Here is an 18784-nt window from a genome sequence, read left to right as displayed (position 1 = left end):
AGGACTTGATATTACAATCACTACTATAATTGGCACCTTCTTAATATCTTGGGTGGGGGTAGGGGTAAATACTTCATTGGGGTCATCAGGTGGGCACCCTCCTTCCTTGGTGTTTCGTTAATAGGCCCACGACACCGCCAGAGTGCTCAACAGCAACACCTGGCGTCCCAGGTGCGCTCCCCTCTGTTTTACCCCTCTTGCTGGTTATTTTGCAGCCCAGTGGATCCTTCCTCTTCAGCCACAGCCAGTTGCTGCTTCGCTCGGCAGCCTCTGACAGCCCCTGACGGTTTGCCGGAAGGCCTGTCCTCGAACTCCCTTTCCCTTCAGGAGTCTGGTTGTTGACATGGCTACAAACCCTCTACAACCAACCTCTACAGGGAGCACCTAGGGAGCACCTAGGTCGCGTGGTTCTGCCTCAGCTGCTAAGTCTGAATACTTCAGACATTTGCGTTCATGACAGCATTCCTTGGTGATCTCTACCATATTTATGGCAGCACTGGTCGGTGTCTTACTAGAGTAGCACTCCAATGCCTAATCCTGGATTATTGGTTACTTTTGTACCCTTTTTACTCAAAGATGGATAAACTCCTTTCTAAAATGCCTTTCTCAACCATGACTGTCATTGTTCCATTCTTTAGTTTAGTTTACTTTAGAGATACAGCGCGGAAACACCGAGTCCACGCTGACCAGCAAGCCCCGCACATTAACACCACCCTACACACATTAGGGGCAATTTTTTTTACATTCATACCAAGCCAATGATTCTACAAACCTGTACATCTTTGGAGTGTGCGAGGAAATCGAAGATCTCGGAGTAAGTCCAGGTAGGTCACGGGAAGAACGTACAAACTCCGTAAAGACATGCACTCGTAGTCAGGATCGAACCTGAATATCTACCGCTGTAAGGCAGTAGCTCTACCAATAACCACCGTGCCACCCAACTTTACTCTCGTTTAACACAAACAATTTCCCACATGCAAAATACTTTATAGTTGGATGATAAAGAAAAACATTGGTATTCAGCCATGAGGCCTTGCATTCCCTCTTCCCTTGCCACTCTTTAATCAACAGAACAGTTTAGAAACTATAGGAAGGATTAACTGAAGCTTATGGTTACTTGCACTCCAGAAATGATAACACATCTGCACCTTCTATTTCTGCTTCTTGATCTGGATCGTCGTGGTCTGTAGGATTTCCCTCGTTCCCGTGATCTGCTACAGCTGTTTCGTTTCTTTCGTTTTTCATACGATGAGCTACTGCTTGAATGTCGCCTATGTCTGAAATATTAAGGATGAAAAGAAGGTTGAAGCTGAAGGCTTCCACAATTTAGGTCTAATGAATAAGGGTAGGAGTCAGAAACCATTGTGAAACCTGTTTGTGCTTCATATACAGTAACCCTATGGAGACTTTGGATTATATTTAATCGGACTTTACTGGTCTTTATCTTGTACTAAACATTATTCCCTTTATCATGTATCTGTACACTGCAGATGGCTTGACTGTAACCACTGACTGGTAAGCACACAACATAATCTTTTCACTGTACCTCAGTACATGTGACAATAAACTAAACTAAACCTAATGTGTCAAGAATCAGAGGCAATGAAGAAGTTTCATTTCTTGCACATTTTGGCTGAGATATTATGTAATAGGCATTGCACTTCATTTCAGACATTAGCTTAAATTCACTGGAAATGTTTTGGTCCTTTTCATTGCTCAAGACCAACTGACATAAACAATGCATGTAAATAGTAAATAAAGTAATTTCTCCGACTTCAACTGTAGACCTGACAGATCAAAATATTAGTACTTGGTATATTTTCATCATTTAATTATGATAGACAGGGGCAGTGAAGCAGATTCAATAATGACGTTCAAAAGGTTTTTAGATATGCAAGGAAAGTAGAGATATAGATTATGTGAGGCAGAAGGGGTTTGTTTAATTTGGCATCATGTTCGACACAAGCATTGTGGGTCGAGGGCCTTCTCCTGCGCTATAGTGTTCTATGTTCTATATTTATAGTTCAATTGTTTATGCACATGCTAACAGTTAATTAATCATGTTCCTGCCAATCAAATGAATGCATTAAGCCCCAAGATCGTTTTTTTCTTTTTCAGCAAGCATAAACATTGTGTGCATTGTACAATTATCATTTAGTTTAGTTTAGATTTCAGATACAGCGCGGAAACAGGCCCTTCAGCCCACTGAGTCTGCGCTGACCACCAATCCTTGCACACTAAAAACACTAAGGACAATTTACAATTGTACCAAGCCAATTAACTTACAAATCTGTACGTCTTTGGAGTGTGGCAGGAAACCGGAGATCCTGGAGGAAACCCATGCAGGTCACGGGGAACATGTACAAACTCCGTACAGACAAGCACCCGTAGTCGGGATCAAACCCAGGTCTCTGGCGCTGAAAGGCAGCAACTCTACCACTGTGCCACCGTGCCGCCCATTTTCTGATATATGCTTTTTTTGTTAAATACCAATTTGCATAAATTGTTTTAAATTGTTTCCATATTAGTGGTCACTCTAAATAACATTATTGCACTGTTACAAGACAGAACATTTTATGCACAATACATCATATCACCCTAAATCTATTTATGATCTGTTCCATCCCATTGAACTTGCTATATATTGTCCAAGAACACAATTCTTTCCAATAGATCATTCACATTTTTAATCTGATAGTGTCGTTTTGTTGTCAATTTCCAACTTTTATCAATTTTAAACACCAAGTGTTCATGCGCATCTACACTTTATCATCATTTTATTCTCATTCCAGTCAGATTCAAGTGTTTGCAGCCACCTTTAAAATGAACAATGTTATCACAATTTCCTCAAAATTGCACCAGCAGTCACTCCAAAAAGTGACAACTTCATTTTATAGAGTTTTATTGCAAGATGGCTCAACTTGAATGTTTCTCTGAGGAAAACACCACCATATTGGTACAAAACCCTTATTATTGTCACTGACATTTTTTTTCCTCATAATGCCGTTGATAAACCAAACATGACATTAAGAGCTATCTGTTATATTACTTTATAGCTGAATCCTCTCTTACCAACAGAATTTCATTCTTGCATCAGAATTAAATATTGCTAGTTTCATCCTGAAAACAAACAAATTACAATAAATTGTCAGCTCTAATTCCAAAGACTACTTCAAATGAAAGTGTTTGCTTTTCCTTCTAATGGACACAAAATAAATTGAAACAGATCTGAAGCTAACAAAGGCCTTCATGGAGCCAACGTATTCACTCAAATCATTTACTGCAGCATTAAAATTGCAGGTGTGGCCATCCAAATTCAGAGTAAACTTCATTTTGAAGTTGCCTTTGGAATTAAAGAAATTACTTTCAATTTGCATGTGTTGAAGATTTCAAAGATAAAACCAGTAATATTTAACTTCAATGCAAAAAAAAAGAAACTCTACGGGTAATAAAAGATTCAGTTGAAGAGTAATACAGCAGATAGCTCTCAATGCCACACTTGGTTTGTCAACTGCTTTATGACACAATCTGCCAGGTGCCTTCATAACCTCTCACATCAGTAGATGGATTTATATAACTAATAATGGGTTGATATAATTTCACTTCAAACTGTTATTCTGAATCTACTGAATTTATTGGAAATATGCCAAGCTGTTATTTTCAATTCCATCAACAAATATGGGATTAGTAACAATTTAACATTTATATCTGAGCCAAAACTTACTCGATTAAAAACTGCCACGGTAACACGTTTGTAAAATATAAATCTTAAAAAATATTTGCAAAATCAGGCAATACAAATTAATAAATTTAAAACGGGTGATGTTTGATTTTATTCGTCTATATTCATTGCCTGATGTTAACAGATGTTAATAATAATGTGAGTGCATAAACAAGGCACTGCAGGTGCTGGTTTACAAAGACACAAAGTGCTGGAATAACTCAGCAGGTCAGGCAACAACTATTGAGAACTTGGATTGGTGATGTTTTCGGTCTGGACCCGTCTTCAGAAAGATTTGTGGTGGGGGGGGGGGGGGGGGGGGGGAAGGGGCAGGAAGAAAGCTGGAAGAAAGGGACAGGATAAAGCCTGGCAAGTAATAGGTGGATACAGGTGAGGAGGGCGGTAGGTTTAATGGACAGATGTTTGGACAAAGGTCAGAGATGAAAAATAAATAAATAGGCGCGAGACAAAAGGATTGAAAATTGCGATGAGTTGCAAATTGTGAAGCTAGAGGAAGGAAAGTTGTGTAGGTGGAAGGGGAGGGGGAGAAGAGAAATAGGTGCGAGTTCAGGTGGGGCACAGGGGAGGGGGAGGGTATGAGGGGGGGGGATGGGCACATGTTTGCATCTATTATTTGTCCCACCCCTCCTCTCTTCCAGCTTTCTTTCCCTACAACCAGTCTGAAGAAGGGTCCCAGGTGGAAACTATGTGAACACCCATAGAATTTATTTTTATTTTTATTTTATTTTTTTAAACAGGTACATTGCAGTTACTTATTTCACTGCACTTACCTTCTATCTTTGGAGCGGGAATGGGAGCGACGAGCACGCGAATGCGAATGCGATCTTGTCCTTCGACTAGATTTTTTCCGGCTGAATGTTCTGCTGCCTGAAGAACTGCTGGAAGTGGACTTTTTCCGGTGTTTCTTTTTACGACGGCTTCTTGTGTCATCTTCACTGTCTGAAGTGTGATGCCCCATTTTAAAACTTCTTCCAAAGTTTCCCCGAGAACTATGATAAATAAATTTAGAAATTCAATGCAAGCGCTGCCTCTTTGAGTTGGGCACATCAATTCGTTCACGTTAACCTATGTTAAATTCCCGTCAATTCTACTTTAAACTAAATCAAAATAATACAAATGCAAGCTAGAAACTATTCGAATAGCAAAAGTGATAAGTAAATTAAATCATGACCAAAATTGCTTAAATGATTAATTTGAAATAGCAAAACAATAGGATAGAGTGACATATTGCCCAAGGAGAGACACTTTATACCTTCATTCTACAGCAAATATCACAGGTATCATAGGAAATCCAGCAATGCTGGCTCAGTAGAGTGTAACACTCACATCATTACTGTCAGAAATCTTGACTGAGATCTACAATAAGAAAGCATTCACAAGACGTTTGGTGTGGATGATTATTAAGATAAATGGCACAATGTCTCCAACAATGCCGGTTTCTGAGTTGCTGTTTTGCTTTGCCAGATGCAACGAGTGTGGTTTTACTTTTTTTTATAAGTTATTGCATTTAATCACACTTAGTAAAGTTCTGGCGGCACTTTATAAAATGGATATTGCAGTTATCAATCCAGTGAAGAGGTATAAAAGTAAGCATTCAACATGACAGAAGTTAGAAGAATCATATGGACAGGTGTATAACCAAGTTCATAAAATATATAACATAGAACAGTACAGCACGGGATCAGGCCCATCAACTCAAAGTCCGTGCCGAACATGATGCCAAGTTGAACTAAACTTAAATTGCGGAATCTTAATATATTAAAACCATAGAAGGGTAGCCTGTTGTTACACATGCATATTACTTTTACTATGCAACTAAATAGGAGTTAAATTGTTCATAACAGTAGATTTAGAGGATCAAGTCTTTGACTGAAGAAGCAATAAACACTGTGAAAACATTATTCCATTGAACGAGTAGTCAATCTGTGGAAAAAACACACTGTCACAGGGGACTGAAAGGAGATAGTATTAATTGATCCATGTGTAAATTATCCAGATTTTTTTGAGAAAGAACATTATGAGATGTAGCAAATGGGTAATTTGAGGCATGGCATAATAATTATAGCATGTTTGAAAGGAACAGGTGAATTTGCACTTTTACATTAACATTTTCCATCACTGGGTCCTTCCTCGCTTTATGTCTGGATCTGTTGCACAGAAACTGGCAAGAGATTGATTGCCACAATCAGCCAAAAACTCCATTAATGTTATATCATGTGATTTCCAGGATGGTAGAATGAGTGCAAGATAGACCTTGGCTTGTTTCATTGAGCAGTTCTTATTTCCCAAATCAGTTTCTTCTAAAATGCAAGGTCAGCTTTTGTATTCCCCAAGCTGTGCTTCCCATTAAGCATGCCATCATCTGTGCAGGCTCCAAAATGTTTAACTGATCACATATATTATCATATCTTGTGTGAAATTCCAGGATCTGATAAAAGTAATGCCATGTTCATTTACATTTAACTCAGCCACATAATAAATATTGCCAAGTCAGCAAGCCAGGTATGGATAGAAGGAATTGTGTGTAGCTAGCTACTTTCCTCATTGACCTAAATTTTGCACACACGGAGTTATTCTCCTTGGAGCTAACAAGATTGAGAGGGGATTTGATGAAGGAATACAAGATCATGACAGATTTGAACAAAGCAAAGTTGTTCCCATTGGCTGGATACTGATTTAAAGCTTCCCACGAGAAATACAGAGAGCAGCCTGAACTGCTTTCTACCTCACTGGAGATCCTCAGACTATCTTTGATCGGATTTTACTGGCTTTATCTTGCACAAAATGTTATTTCCTTTATCATGTATCTATACACTGAGAATGGCTCGATTGTGATCATGTATTATCTTTCCTCTGGCTTGTTAGCACGCAACAAAAGCATTCCTCTGTACTTCGGTACACGTGACAATAAACTAAAACCAACTAACTAACACACAGAAAGGATCTTGGCAATCAAAAATAGTTGAACACAGTACACTTTGAGAATAATAACGCACAAAGCGAGATGGAGATTAAGTAGCAATTTATTTATTTTAAAGGAAATCTCCATGTTGCTTTGTGCATTATTATTCCCAAATTGTACTGTTCTCAACTATTTTTGATTGCCGAGATCCTTTTTGTGTATTAGTTAGTTGGTTTTAGTTTCCTATCTCACAGAAAAAAAATCAAGCAAGCTGTTCTTTCTCCACATATGCTAGCTGATCTGCAGAATATTCCCAGAATTTTATTTTAGATTTCCAGAATTTGAAAAAAAAATTTAATTTACATTGCTTTGCTAACTACAATTATGGATGTTTCTGTATCTAGCAAGTAATGAATGGTGCATTTTTACAAACTTGTTTTTCCAACACAAATTATGTGAATTATCTGCAGATTTACAACATTCTGTAGAATTAGCCAACATTGGCACATTTTCAACTCTTAAATGGAATTTACTTTAAAACGTTCAATTAACGACAATAATTAAATTCTCTGATTGCTACTCCTAATAGGAGCCACAGTGCACACAGTTACTTTAGGATATTATACAAAACTACTCAAGTCTACATCAATAATTTAGCTAAATATCAACATAATTAAATATTAGTTGATATTTCCATTCCAAAATGACTAACTTGATTTGCCTACCTGATTTTACAACATCTTTTAATCTGAGCATTAACTGGAAGGCATTTGACTGAATTATGATCTGAAAAGTGTCACACATTTCCCTTGTTTTAGTATCAGTTCCTATTTATAAAAAGCTATTTCAATTTCAACACAAAGTTATTTTATCTTGATCTATTATTCCATTATCCATTATTATAACTTTAGGCTAGCCCAAATATTCTATCAAAGAAAATAGTTGCAACCCCCAATATATACAGTTTGCCATTTTCAGATCATCTCAACTTGAAATTTTAAACTTTTACTTCTAGAAGGTGACACAATTCCATTACTGTGATTCCATATTTTTTATTTTAATTGCCAAACAGATATGATAAACAGCAAACAGATAAAATGAGAACAGCGGTGGTGATATGCATTTTTACAAAAAAAAACTAGCTAATTCCGTGTTGCAATCAAACTAGAAAAATGTGGCCTGCTCTGCAGTGAGTAAGAAATACCCTGAGGTGACAACAGAATGTTGCAAAATCATTTATGGCTAGGATAGAGTTAAAAGGATAAACAGTTATTCTGAAAAGGGGTGATAAATACTTGAAGAGGGAAACCCGTTTACCTCTCTGCTAAGTAATGCAGTACCTAATTTCCATGCATAAAAATCTCATGAATGTGTCACCTAGCTTTCGGGGTCAAGATAAATCAGTCAGTCATTAAAGAAGGCTGACTGATAAGCAATTCAAAACTATTATCTAAACTATGTCAATTTAAACAATTGTCCATTAAATTCAAAATGGGACCCAAATCAAACTTATTGGGGGAAAAAATCCATAGAATAATCAATCAACAGAATGATAGGTCACTCCCAGAGGCAAGATTGTCAGACAAACCTACTAAAGGACCTGTCCCACTTGGGCGTCATTTGCGTGTAATTTACGTGACATCATGTACACATCACTACGCACGACGCGTGCGTCATGTCGCACACGTTATGCGCGCATGGTGCGTGGTGACGCGCGGCGCCCCAGGATTTTGGGATGCACAAAATCTTTGCACGCCATCTGCATGACACGCAAATGACGCCCAAGTGGGACGGGCCCTTAACTGTTGCACCACTATAAACAAAAATGAGCTGTAACTGAATTGATTGAATTGAATTGAATTGAATCCTTTATTTGTCATTCAGACCTTTCGGTCTGAACGAAATGCTGTTGCCTGCAGCCATACATGTAATAATAACAAAACACAATAAACACAAATTAACATCCACCACAGTGAGTTCACCAAACACCTCCTCACTGTGATGGAGGCAAAAGTCTTAGAGTTACTGTCTCTTCCCTCCTCTTCTCCCTCTGCGCCGAGGCGATACCCCACCGGGCGATGGTAAGTCAGTCCGCGGTTCAAGCTCCGCGGCCCGGGGGGTGGTCGAAGCTGCCCGCAGCTGTTGCAACGGGTGCTCCGGAAAACAGGCACCAGCCTGTGACCTGCGAGCTCCCGACATTGTCCTCCATTGGCCCGCGGCCGAGCCCCGGATCCAGGCCGCCGCCGCCAGAACGCCGCCTCAGCCGCCGTAGCACCGTCTCCGCTCCGCACCGAGCCGCCCACAAGGCAGCGTCTCAGCCCCGCACCGGGCTGCTCACACGGGAGCGCCTTCCAGCCGGTAGCCGTGCCGGCCGCACAGGAGTGTCTCAGCTCCGCACCGTCTGCCATCACTGGAGCGCCGAGTCGTGCCGCTACCCGAACGTCGCCACAGCTCGAAGACGGCCAGCCTCGCGTTGGTGAGTCCTGGCTGGCTCTACCTCCGGACCCTCGAGGTCGGTCGCAGGTTGGAGGTCGCCAGCTCCGCCATTAGGCCTCAGCGCAGACGGGGGAAGAGAAGGGGGATACGACAAAAAGTCGCATTCCCCCGAAGGGAGAGACAGAAAGCTCTGTTTCACCCTCCCCCCACACACATAACACCACCTAATAACCAAAAAAATTACTAAACTAGACAAAAAAAAACAACATAAAAAGTAAAAACAGACAGACTGCAGGCGAGCCGCAGCTGTATCACAGCGCCACCACTTCCGGAGTGGGCAATGCTGGCGTTTAACTTCTTATAAACAGTGTCTAGATTTAAGGGTTAAATTATTCAAAAATTATTCTACTTCGTTACACAATTTCAATGGTGCTCTCCAAATTAAATCTGCCTACCTGGAGACAGACACACAAAGCTCAAGTGACTCAGCAGGTCAGACAACATCTCTGGAGAAAAGGAAGAAGGTGTTTTGGGACGAGACTCTTCTTCAGGGTACCTAGATCTGATGCTTGATTAAAATGTCAAATCACAGAACTTGACGACGTTTTTAAAGAGAACTGGGGCAGTCCCACAATATTCACGCCTCTGCGATTTGTTGGATTGATCAATATATTTTCTCTGGCTTTTTTTATACCCTAGCATGTACATTTTATATAAGACATGAAACTGCTCTTGTCCTTATGTAAAAGATTATTGTACAACAGCTGAACTCAGCAGGAGGCGAGATATGTCAGCGGACACCACAATGAAATCTGCTCAGCATCCCATGAAAGGGATTTCTTTCCTGTTGAACACATAATTATCTGCTTTCTCAGCCAGTGGTGATGATGCTTTGGTGTCACTGCAGAAAGAATGGTGATACATATTTTAGGACATTACCAAAATACAGTCTTTTGATTGAAACAATGCAATTACAGCCAATAGGAAGATTAGTGGGGACTGGGGTCCTGGCAAATCATATAACTAGGGCAGTAGAGAGGTCTTTAAACTAAGTAGCGGGGGGGAGGTATCAAGGGGGGTAATAACGGCAGGGGTAGAGGAAATAGAGCAGGGTATCAGTGGGGAAGCGGAAAGTCAAAATGTGACAGGAGACATAATGGGTGAAGATAAAGCTCTAGATGTAAAAGGGGCAAAAACGGAAAGGAAGGGTAGTAAAAATCATCTGAAAGTGCTTTATCTAAATGCACGGAGTATTCATAATAAGATAAATGAATTAACGGTGCAATTAAGTATATATAGTTATGATATCGTGGCCATTACGGAGACATGGCTGCAAGGGGATCAGGACTGGGAGTTAAATATAGAGGGGTACTCGACAATTAGGAAAGATAGACAGGAAAGAAAGGGAGGAGGGGTGGCCCTTTTAATAAGGGAGGGAATAACGGCAATAGAGAGGAAGGATATTGCGTTGAAGGATCAGGATAGTGAAACAGCTTGGGTACAGATAGAGAATAACAAGGGGAAAAAAACACTAGTGGGTGTAATTTATAGACCTCCAAATAGCTGTGACGCTGTTAGTCAGAACATAAATCTGCAAATAGTTGACGCATGTAAAAAGGGAACTGCTGTAATCATGGGGGACTTCAATTTTCATATTAATTGGGCAAACCAAACTGGGCAGGGTAGACTAGAGGAAGAATTTATAGAATGTATTAGAGACGGGTTCCTAGAACAGTATGTCACAGAACCGACAAGGGGGGAGGCAATCTTGGATCTGGTCCTGTGTAATGAAGCAGGATTAATTAAAAATGTCATAGTTAGGGACTCGTTGGGAACAAGTGACCACAATATGGTCAAATTCCATATTCAAATAGAAGGGGAGCAGGTTGAAACTCAGGCTAGGGTGCTTAGTCTAAATAAGGGGGATTATGAAGGTATGAGGACTGAGCTGATCAAAGTTGACTGGGATAGCAGACTCAAGAATAAGACGGTACATGAGCAGTGGTGTACGTTTAAGGGTCTACTGTATAACCTTCAAGAAAAATTTATTCCTATGAAGAAAAAAAGGGGTAAGGGTAAGAACAGTCAGCCATGGCTCAGTAAAACTATAAAGGATAGTATTCGGCTGAAGGCAAGGGCATATAAGGTAGCCAGAGATAGTGGGAAGGTAGAGGATTGGGAAGCATTTAAAGGTCAGCAAAAAATAACTAAGAGATTAATTAAGACGGGGAAAATAGACTATGAAAGGAATTTAGCAAACAACATAAAAACTAATAGTAAGAGTTTTTATAGCTATATAAAAAGAAAAAGGGTGGCTAAGGTGAACGTTGGTCCATTGGAGGGTGAGACTGGAGAGTTGTTGGTGGGGAACATGGAAATGGCAAAGGCATTAAACGAGTATTTTGTATCAGTCTTCACCATAGAAGACACAAAAAATATTCCAACGTTGGATAAACAGGGGGTGGTAGGAATGGAGGAGCTAAATACTATTAAGATCACCAAGGAGGTGGTATTAGGGAAATTAATGAGACTGAAGGAGGATAAATCCCCTGGGCCTGATGGATTACATCCAAGGGTCTTGAGGGAGATAGCGGTGGGGATTGTGGATGCATTGGTGATAATTTTCCAAAACTCCCTGGAGGCAGGAACGGTCCCAGTGGATTGGAAAATGGCCAATGTAACACCTATATTTAAAAAAGGAAGTAAACAGAAAGCGGGTAACTATAGACCGGTTAGTCTAACATCGGTGGTGGGTAAAATGTTAGAGACAATTATTAAAGAAACACTAACGGGGCACTTGGATAAACATGACTTCATCGGACAGAACCAGCATGGTTTTGTGAAGGGGAAGTCCTGTTTAACGAATTTGCTCGAATTCTTTGAGGAAGTAACAACCCGGGTGGATAAAGGGGAACCGGTGGATGTGGTATACTTGGACTTCCAAAAGGCTTTTGACAAGGTGCCACATAAGAGACTATTGCTAAAAATAAAAAATTATGGAATTGGGGGTAATATATTAGCATGGGTAGAGGATTGGCTAACAAATAGGAAGCAGAGAGTGGGGATAAATGGTTCATACTCGGGATGGCAACCGGTAACTAGCGGGGTTCCGCAAGGGTCGGTGCTGGGACCCCAGTTGTTCACAATTTATATAAATGATTTGGAGGAGGGAACCAAGTGTAATATATCAAAATTTGCGGACGATACAAAAATGGGAGGAAAAGTAGGGGATGAGGAGGATAGGAAGAGTCTGCAAAAGGATATAGATAAGCTAGGTGAGTGGGCAACAACTTGGCAGATGAAGTTTAATACTAATAAATGTGAAGTCATTCACTTTGGGAAAAAAAATGATAGGGCAAGTTATTTTCTAAATGAGGAGGAGCTGCGTTGTAATGCAACGCAAAGGGATCTAGGGGTATTAGTACATGAATCACTAAAAGTTAGTATGCAGGTGCAGCAAGCAATCAGGAAGGCCAATGGAGTTTTGGCCTTTATTGCTAGGGGGATTGAGTATAAAAACACGGAGGTCTTGCTGCAGCTGTACACAGTATTAGTGAGACCACATTTGGAATACTGTGTACAGTTCTGGGGTCCATACTTAAGAAAGGATGTACTAGCCCTGGAGGCAGTGCAGCGAAGGTTTACAAGATTAATTCCTGCAATGAGGGGATTGACATATGAGGAAAGGTTAAGTAGGCTGGAACACTACTCTTTGGAGTTTAGAAGAATGAGAGGCGATCTCATTGAAACATATAAGATCGTGAGGGGCCTTGATCGGGTGGATGCACCGAGGATGTTCCCAATGATCGGGGAAACTAGAACTAGGGGACATAGTTGCAGAATAAGGGGGGGCTCTTTTAAAACTGAGATGAGGAAGAACTTCTTCACCCAGAGGGTGGTTAATTTATGGAATTCACTGCCCCAGGGAGCAGTGGTAGCAGAAACTTTAAATATATTTAAGACTAAAATAGATGGTTTTTTAGCTGCCAAGGGGATAAGGGGCTACGGGGAGAGGGCAGGGATATGGACCTAGGTATGGTTAGTATAGTAAGACCTGAGTGATCTCCTGGACAAGTGTTGATCGCCTAGATTGGGGTCGGAGAGGAATTTCCCGGATTTTTTTCCCGAATTGGACCTGGGTTTTTATCCGGTTTTTTGCCTCCCCCAGGAGATCACGAGGTTTTTGGGGTGGAGAGGGGTGATAGCGGTATAAAGGGGAGGGTAGTGTCTTGTGTTCTGTGTCTTGTGTCTACTGTTTGTGGGTAAGTGTGTCTGTTTAGTGTTCAGCCATGAGCGAATGGCGGTGCGGGCTCGACGGACCTGGTGGTCTACTCTCGCACCTACTTTCTATGTTCCTACTTTCTATGTTTCTATGTAGTGGCAGTCGAATGGATCCAGTAATAACTTTTTTTTTAAAGATCAGGCAGGCTTAGTTTAATTTATAGATAGTTTATACATGTTTATACATAGACGACGACTATGTATAAACACTGCTGTAATTTCTACATGGTGAAAAAAAAGTATAAAAATGGCCTTCATTAAAATCTGACAATGTGCACTTTAACCACATGTGATTTTTTTTCTATTACAAATCTCAAATTGTGGAGTACAGAGACAAATAAATAAATGATGGGTCTTTGTCCCAAAGATTATGGAGGGCACTGTATATCACTCCATTCCCTGCATATCCATATGCCAATCCAAAAGACTCTTAAGTGCCACTATCATATCTGCCTCATCTACGATCTCCAGCAGTGCTTCCTATCTTTATTTCCAAGATATATATATATATATATAAAACAAATAGCAGAGATTCCAGCACAGATCCTTGCAGAACTCCATTTGTCACAGACCTCCAGCCTGAATATTGTCCTTCCACCACAAGCCTGTCTTCTATCAGTAGGCTATGTCTAAGCTGTAATCCACATGACCAAGTCACTGTTAACCCTGTGCATTTTAATGTTCGCAGAACTTAATCAAATGACTTCATAAAATCCATGTAGACAGTATCCACCGCCCCACCCTCATCGATCACCTTCATCACTGTAGTGGCAGATTATTATATCGTTCAAGGAATATTTCCCTCTATCCACTATGTTGAAGACAAGGGGGGTAAGGAGATAGAGTCGTTACGAATGGGAGCTCCCCATGAGACATTCAAAGCCGTCCAAAGATATATTTTCAAAACACAGTCTCTTGATTAATAGTTTCTTTATTGTCGAAGTAAAACAGTAACATTTTCATCCAAACTTCTTCTTGTTTAAGTACATTTTAATCTTATTCGGTCATCTCCGGCATGTGGCTCCGAAATGGTAGAAATCCCTGACATGGTCCAAAGTTCTGATATGGTACAAAGCTATGCCATCCCTCCATGCTTCTTCCGAACTAAACTAAAAAACTACAAGTTTCTGCGCAAGAATCCCAGCAGCAAACACACCTCCGACTACGTAATAAATCCCACCCACATAATCACAGGCAGACAAAATTTAAAGGCAAATCCCATAATTTATAACATACTATGTAAAGTCAAATGGCCACTACAATCACCTCCTCAAATGGTCACTATCAAGTTAGTAAGTCTCTCAATTGGGTTAGTTACACGTTCTATGATTTCATTAGTCTAAAGATCTAAATCTAAAATGTTTCCAAATATTGATGCACAATTCATAATTGTTGTGCAAAATAAATTCATGTTTTTTTGTTATGAGCGATTTTCCATCATATGTGCATAGCAAGCTAGTTCAGAAGAATAATTTTATGTGTTTGGGTTATGTTGACAACAGTCCTACCTTTTCAATAATAACTTGCCATCCTTACCCGCTCTGCCTTATGTATGTCATAACTCTTAATTGTTATTTAAAGTCATCTGCAAGCCAGTGAATTGTAGAGCTGACTTTCTGGAGTACTTAGAGAGAAATGATCCTGTGAATGATTATTCCAAGTGTCCCAATTACAGCTTCACGATTACTTGCCATGAGCAAAGATGCAGATTGTTTTCAGGTGATCTGAATTCAAACTTTATGATAGAAAGACAGGGATAACCCAAAACAATGGAGCAATATTTCCATCTTTTTCTTTTAAAGATTCTTTTGTAAGTAGGAAATATCCATATAAATGCAGGACTCATTCATACAGGAAATAGTTTACTTGCATTGAACCAAGGGCAAACATTTGCACCAATTATCAGCAGAAGCAGGTTTTAGTTAACGTGTGAAAAAAAGGCAAGTAAGTCTCTAACAAGGGAAAGAAATAAAAAGAATCCCAATCGCAATTCAATCCTTCTGAAATAGTGTGAATATAAAAATAACTTATTAGTATTTTCCCCCATATCTTGAGGAATTATGATTCCATTTGAATACATTTTCAGATTCACTGACCTGAAATGAATCCAAGTGTCAAAATAACTTGCTTCCAAGTATCCTATAAAAGACAAAATGTACCTATTAATAGTGGAAGCTTTTCCAACCTGTCTTTGCAATGTCAGTAAATGAACACAATACCCCTGTTGCATCACTGTAGTTACCGTTTCCCAACACAGTAGTGATCCATTTACCATTTCTCTGTTAACCTTATGAGTTACCACCTGCTTTCTCAAAATCCAAATATGTTACATCCATAGGTTCCCCATTGCTCAACCTGCTCATTAAATTCTCAAAATAACATTTTCAATCGTAATTTCCCCTTTGATTAAACATATTTTATTTTTCTAGGTATCATCTTATGACTTTCATCTTTACAGTTTTCAGCAATCTCTCAACAACAAATGAAAGCATTTGCCACGGCCTCTGAGCATCCAAATTATGTTATTTAAATGCTTCACGGTGCTTCGTATGCTATGGTATATGGTTCTGCCTTTAGTTCTAATTAATAATACTAATTACAAAAGTAAAAGTGTACATATAGACCTATGTAATCTAATATGAATGTGTACCCATCCTGTTTTTTTCACTCTTCCATGACTTTGGACATTAGCAATAACCCCCCACTGTTATTTGGGGTGCACTTCTTCCCACCCTGCCTCTTGCAAAGAAGCTATCCCATACTCTGAATTCCCTATCTCCGCCACATCTGCTCCCGTGATAAGGTTTTCCATGCAAGGACATCCGAGATGTCTTCAGTCTTTAGTAAATGTGGTTTCTCTCCTGTCATAATTGGGTCCCTCTCACGTGTCTCCTTTGGGTCCCGTCGTTCTGCTCACGCTACTCCTCCTCCCCTAGATGCAACAAGGACAGCATTCCCCTGGTCCTCATCTTTCACGCCACCAGCCTGCGCATCCAACGGATCATGCTCCACAGTGGAATACCTCCACTATTCACATCTGCCCATCTCAACCCCTTTCCACCTTCCGCAGAGACCACACCCTCCGCAACTCCTTGGCTCACTCATCCCATTCCACCCACACCATCCCCTCCAATGGTACTTTCAAGTTCAAGTTCAAGTTAGTTTATTGTCATGTGTCCCTGTATAGGACAATGAAATTCTTGCTTTGCTTAAGCACACAGAAAATAGTAGGCATTTACTACAAAACAGATAAATGTGTCCATATACCATGATATAAATATATACACACATGAATAAATAAACTGATAGTGCAAATAACAGAAAGTGGTTGGTAATAATCAGAGTTTTGTCCGAGCCAGGTTTAATAGCCTGATGGCTGAGGGGAAGTAACTATTCCTGAACCTGGTTGTTGCAGTCTTCAGGCTCCTGTACCTTCTACCTGAAGGTAGCAGGGAGATGAGTGTGTGGCCAGGATGGTGTGAGTCTTTGATGATACTGCCAGCCTTTTTGAGGCAGCGACTGCAACAACCAGGTTCAGGAATAGTTACTTCCCCTCAGCCATCAGGCTATTAAACCTGGCTCGGACAAAACTCTGATTATGCATTAATCTCTGTAAAAAGTGCCCACCAAATCATGTTTACTGCAACATTTGACTGTGTCTCTGGAGATAAAGGGTGGTGACGTTTCGGGTCACGACCCTTCTTCAGTCTGATTGTAGGTGGGTGGAGCAGGGGAACTGGAAGCAAGAAAAGACCAGGATAAATCAGGGCTGGCAACAGATGACGTCAGGTTCGCTGGCCGGCCAATCGGAGATGCAAGACCCGTCCTTATACCTCCTCCTTCAACTCGATCCAAGGACCCCGACAATCCTTCCAGGTGAGACAGACGTTCACATGCAACTCCTCTAACTCATTCGACTGCATCCAATGTTCCCGGAGTAGCATCCTCTACATTGGCGACTGTTTCACTAAACACTTGCGTACAGAATGCCAAGGCCTAGTGGATCTCCCAGTCGCTGTTTTAACTCCCCATCAATTCCCATACTGACCTTTCTGTCCTGGGCCGCCCGCCTCCATTGCCAGAGTGAGACCACATGCAAATAGGAGAAACGGCACCTCTTATTTTGCTTAGGGAGCTTACAACCCTGCAGGATGAACAGTGAATTCACTAATTTTGGGTAACTTCTACAAACACACACCCCTCCGTTCCACTCCCTCTTCTCCACCCACCGCCCCCTCTCTTCCACTCCCTCTTCTCCACTCCCCGCCCCTTTTCCACCCCCATCCTCTTTCTCCACTGATGGTTGGTTAACCAGTTCCACAGTTCGCAGCGATGTATCTCTCTTGGGATCACACCATTGCAAGCCAACGATTGGCCGGCCAGCGAACCTGACGTCATCTGTTGCCAGCCCTGATTTATCCTGGTCTTTTCTTGCTTCCAGTTCCCCTGCTCCACCCACCTACAATCAGACTGAAGAAGGGTCGTGACCCGAAACGTCACCACCCTTTATCTCCAGAGACACAGTCAAATGTTGCAGTAAACATGATTTGGTGGGCACTTTTTACCGAGATTACGTATGATTTTCAAATGTTAGATCGCACCAATGAATGAAAAGCGGTCAATTTCAGGATCCGCCCACTCACAACACCCACAAAAAGTGTTTTTAGCCCCAATTCGGATGCTTGTTTGCACATCACATGTTAGGAACACACCCAGGGAAAAGACAAGTTGCTCCACGACTCTACTTCTAGTTGAGGCAGGTTCATGGAGAGAAAAAGGCCATTGTACTGTTATGGAGTGTGTCAGATCCTTACCTCGAGGGACTCTGCAGACTGATGTTGAGACTGTGGGGATTAGACTCAAGACTACCAAATTGAGGAGCCAAGTATACACGATTCTGAGGAGGAGAATGTGCGATACCAGAATCAAGATGATGAACTGGTGGAGAAGGACATTTAGAAGTTGTGGGAACTAAACCAAATCTCCGTACAAATGTATGGTGGCCAGGGATGGAAAAAGATGTGGAACGATGTAAAGAGGAGTCACCAACACTCTTTGACTTTACTCCAGTTTATTCATACTGTACATACATTACTGCACTAGCTGTACGTGGTCTGTCACGGGAACTAGAGAGAGATCAGTGGGTGGGGAGGTTGTAATTATACTTGTGATATGGGGAGTGGTTAGTAGTGGTGAGGTCATGCCGTAGATGTTAGATGGTAAGCAAACCCAATCCACCTGAGCCAATACGAGGTACATTGTTGCCCGCATGACCATGGGAAGATGTTGTGGTAGATTTTCTAGGCCCACTTCCATCAGGAGAGTCAATACTGGTTGTGATTGACTACTACAGCACGTTCTGTGTTCAGTGTCCTTGGAGTGTGTCTGTCATATTCAGATCAAGGAAAAGATCTGACTGCTGC

The 18784-nt window shown here is 41.0% G+C and overlaps 1 protein-coding gene and 1 long non-coding RNA gene across 4 annotated transcripts in view; one reads left to right on the top strand and one right to left on the bottom strand.

The window, feature by feature from the left end:
- Nucleotides 1–18784, bottom strand: part of rsrc1 (arginine and serine rich coiled-coil 1) — a 287203-nt gene that overhangs the window by 266873 nt on the left and 1546 nt on the right. Inside the window, exons 2-4 of one of the 3 annotated variants that reach the window (XM_033031150.1) lie at nucleotides 15458–15500; nucleotides 4513–4731; nucleotides 1149–1277 (exon numbers count right to left, since the gene is read on the bottom strand). In XM_033031150.1, coding sequence (XP_032887041.1) covers nucleotides 1149–1277; nucleotides 4513–4700 — 317 coding nt within the window. In that variant the 5' untranslated portion in view covers nucleotides 4701–4731; nucleotides 15458–15500. Of the gene's footprint in view, nucleotides 1–1148; nucleotides 1278–4512; nucleotides 4732–14897; nucleotides 14921–15457; nucleotides 15501–18784 lie in introns of those variants that run through there. The other 2 variants (XM_033031149.1, XM_033031151.1) reach the window with 2 other exon arrangements.
- Nucleotides 11921–18746, top strand: LOC116979584. The gene is made up of 3 exons (XR_004413750.1): nucleotides 11921–11930; nucleotides 14305–14311; nucleotides 18715–18746. It is a non-coding gene; the product is annotated as an uncharacterized LOC116979584 (long non-coding RNA).

Source organism: Amblyraja radiata, chromosome 13, assembly GCF_010909765.2.
Source record: "Amblyraja radiata isolate CabotCenter1 chromosome 13, sAmbRad1.1.pri, whole genome shotgun sequence".
Lineage (NCBI taxonomy): Eukaryota > Metazoa > Chordata > Chondrichthyes > Rajiformes > Rajidae > Amblyraja > Amblyraja radiata.
Note: the sequence above shows the minus strand (reverse complement) of the source record. Positions and strands in the feature narration are given on the sequence as shown.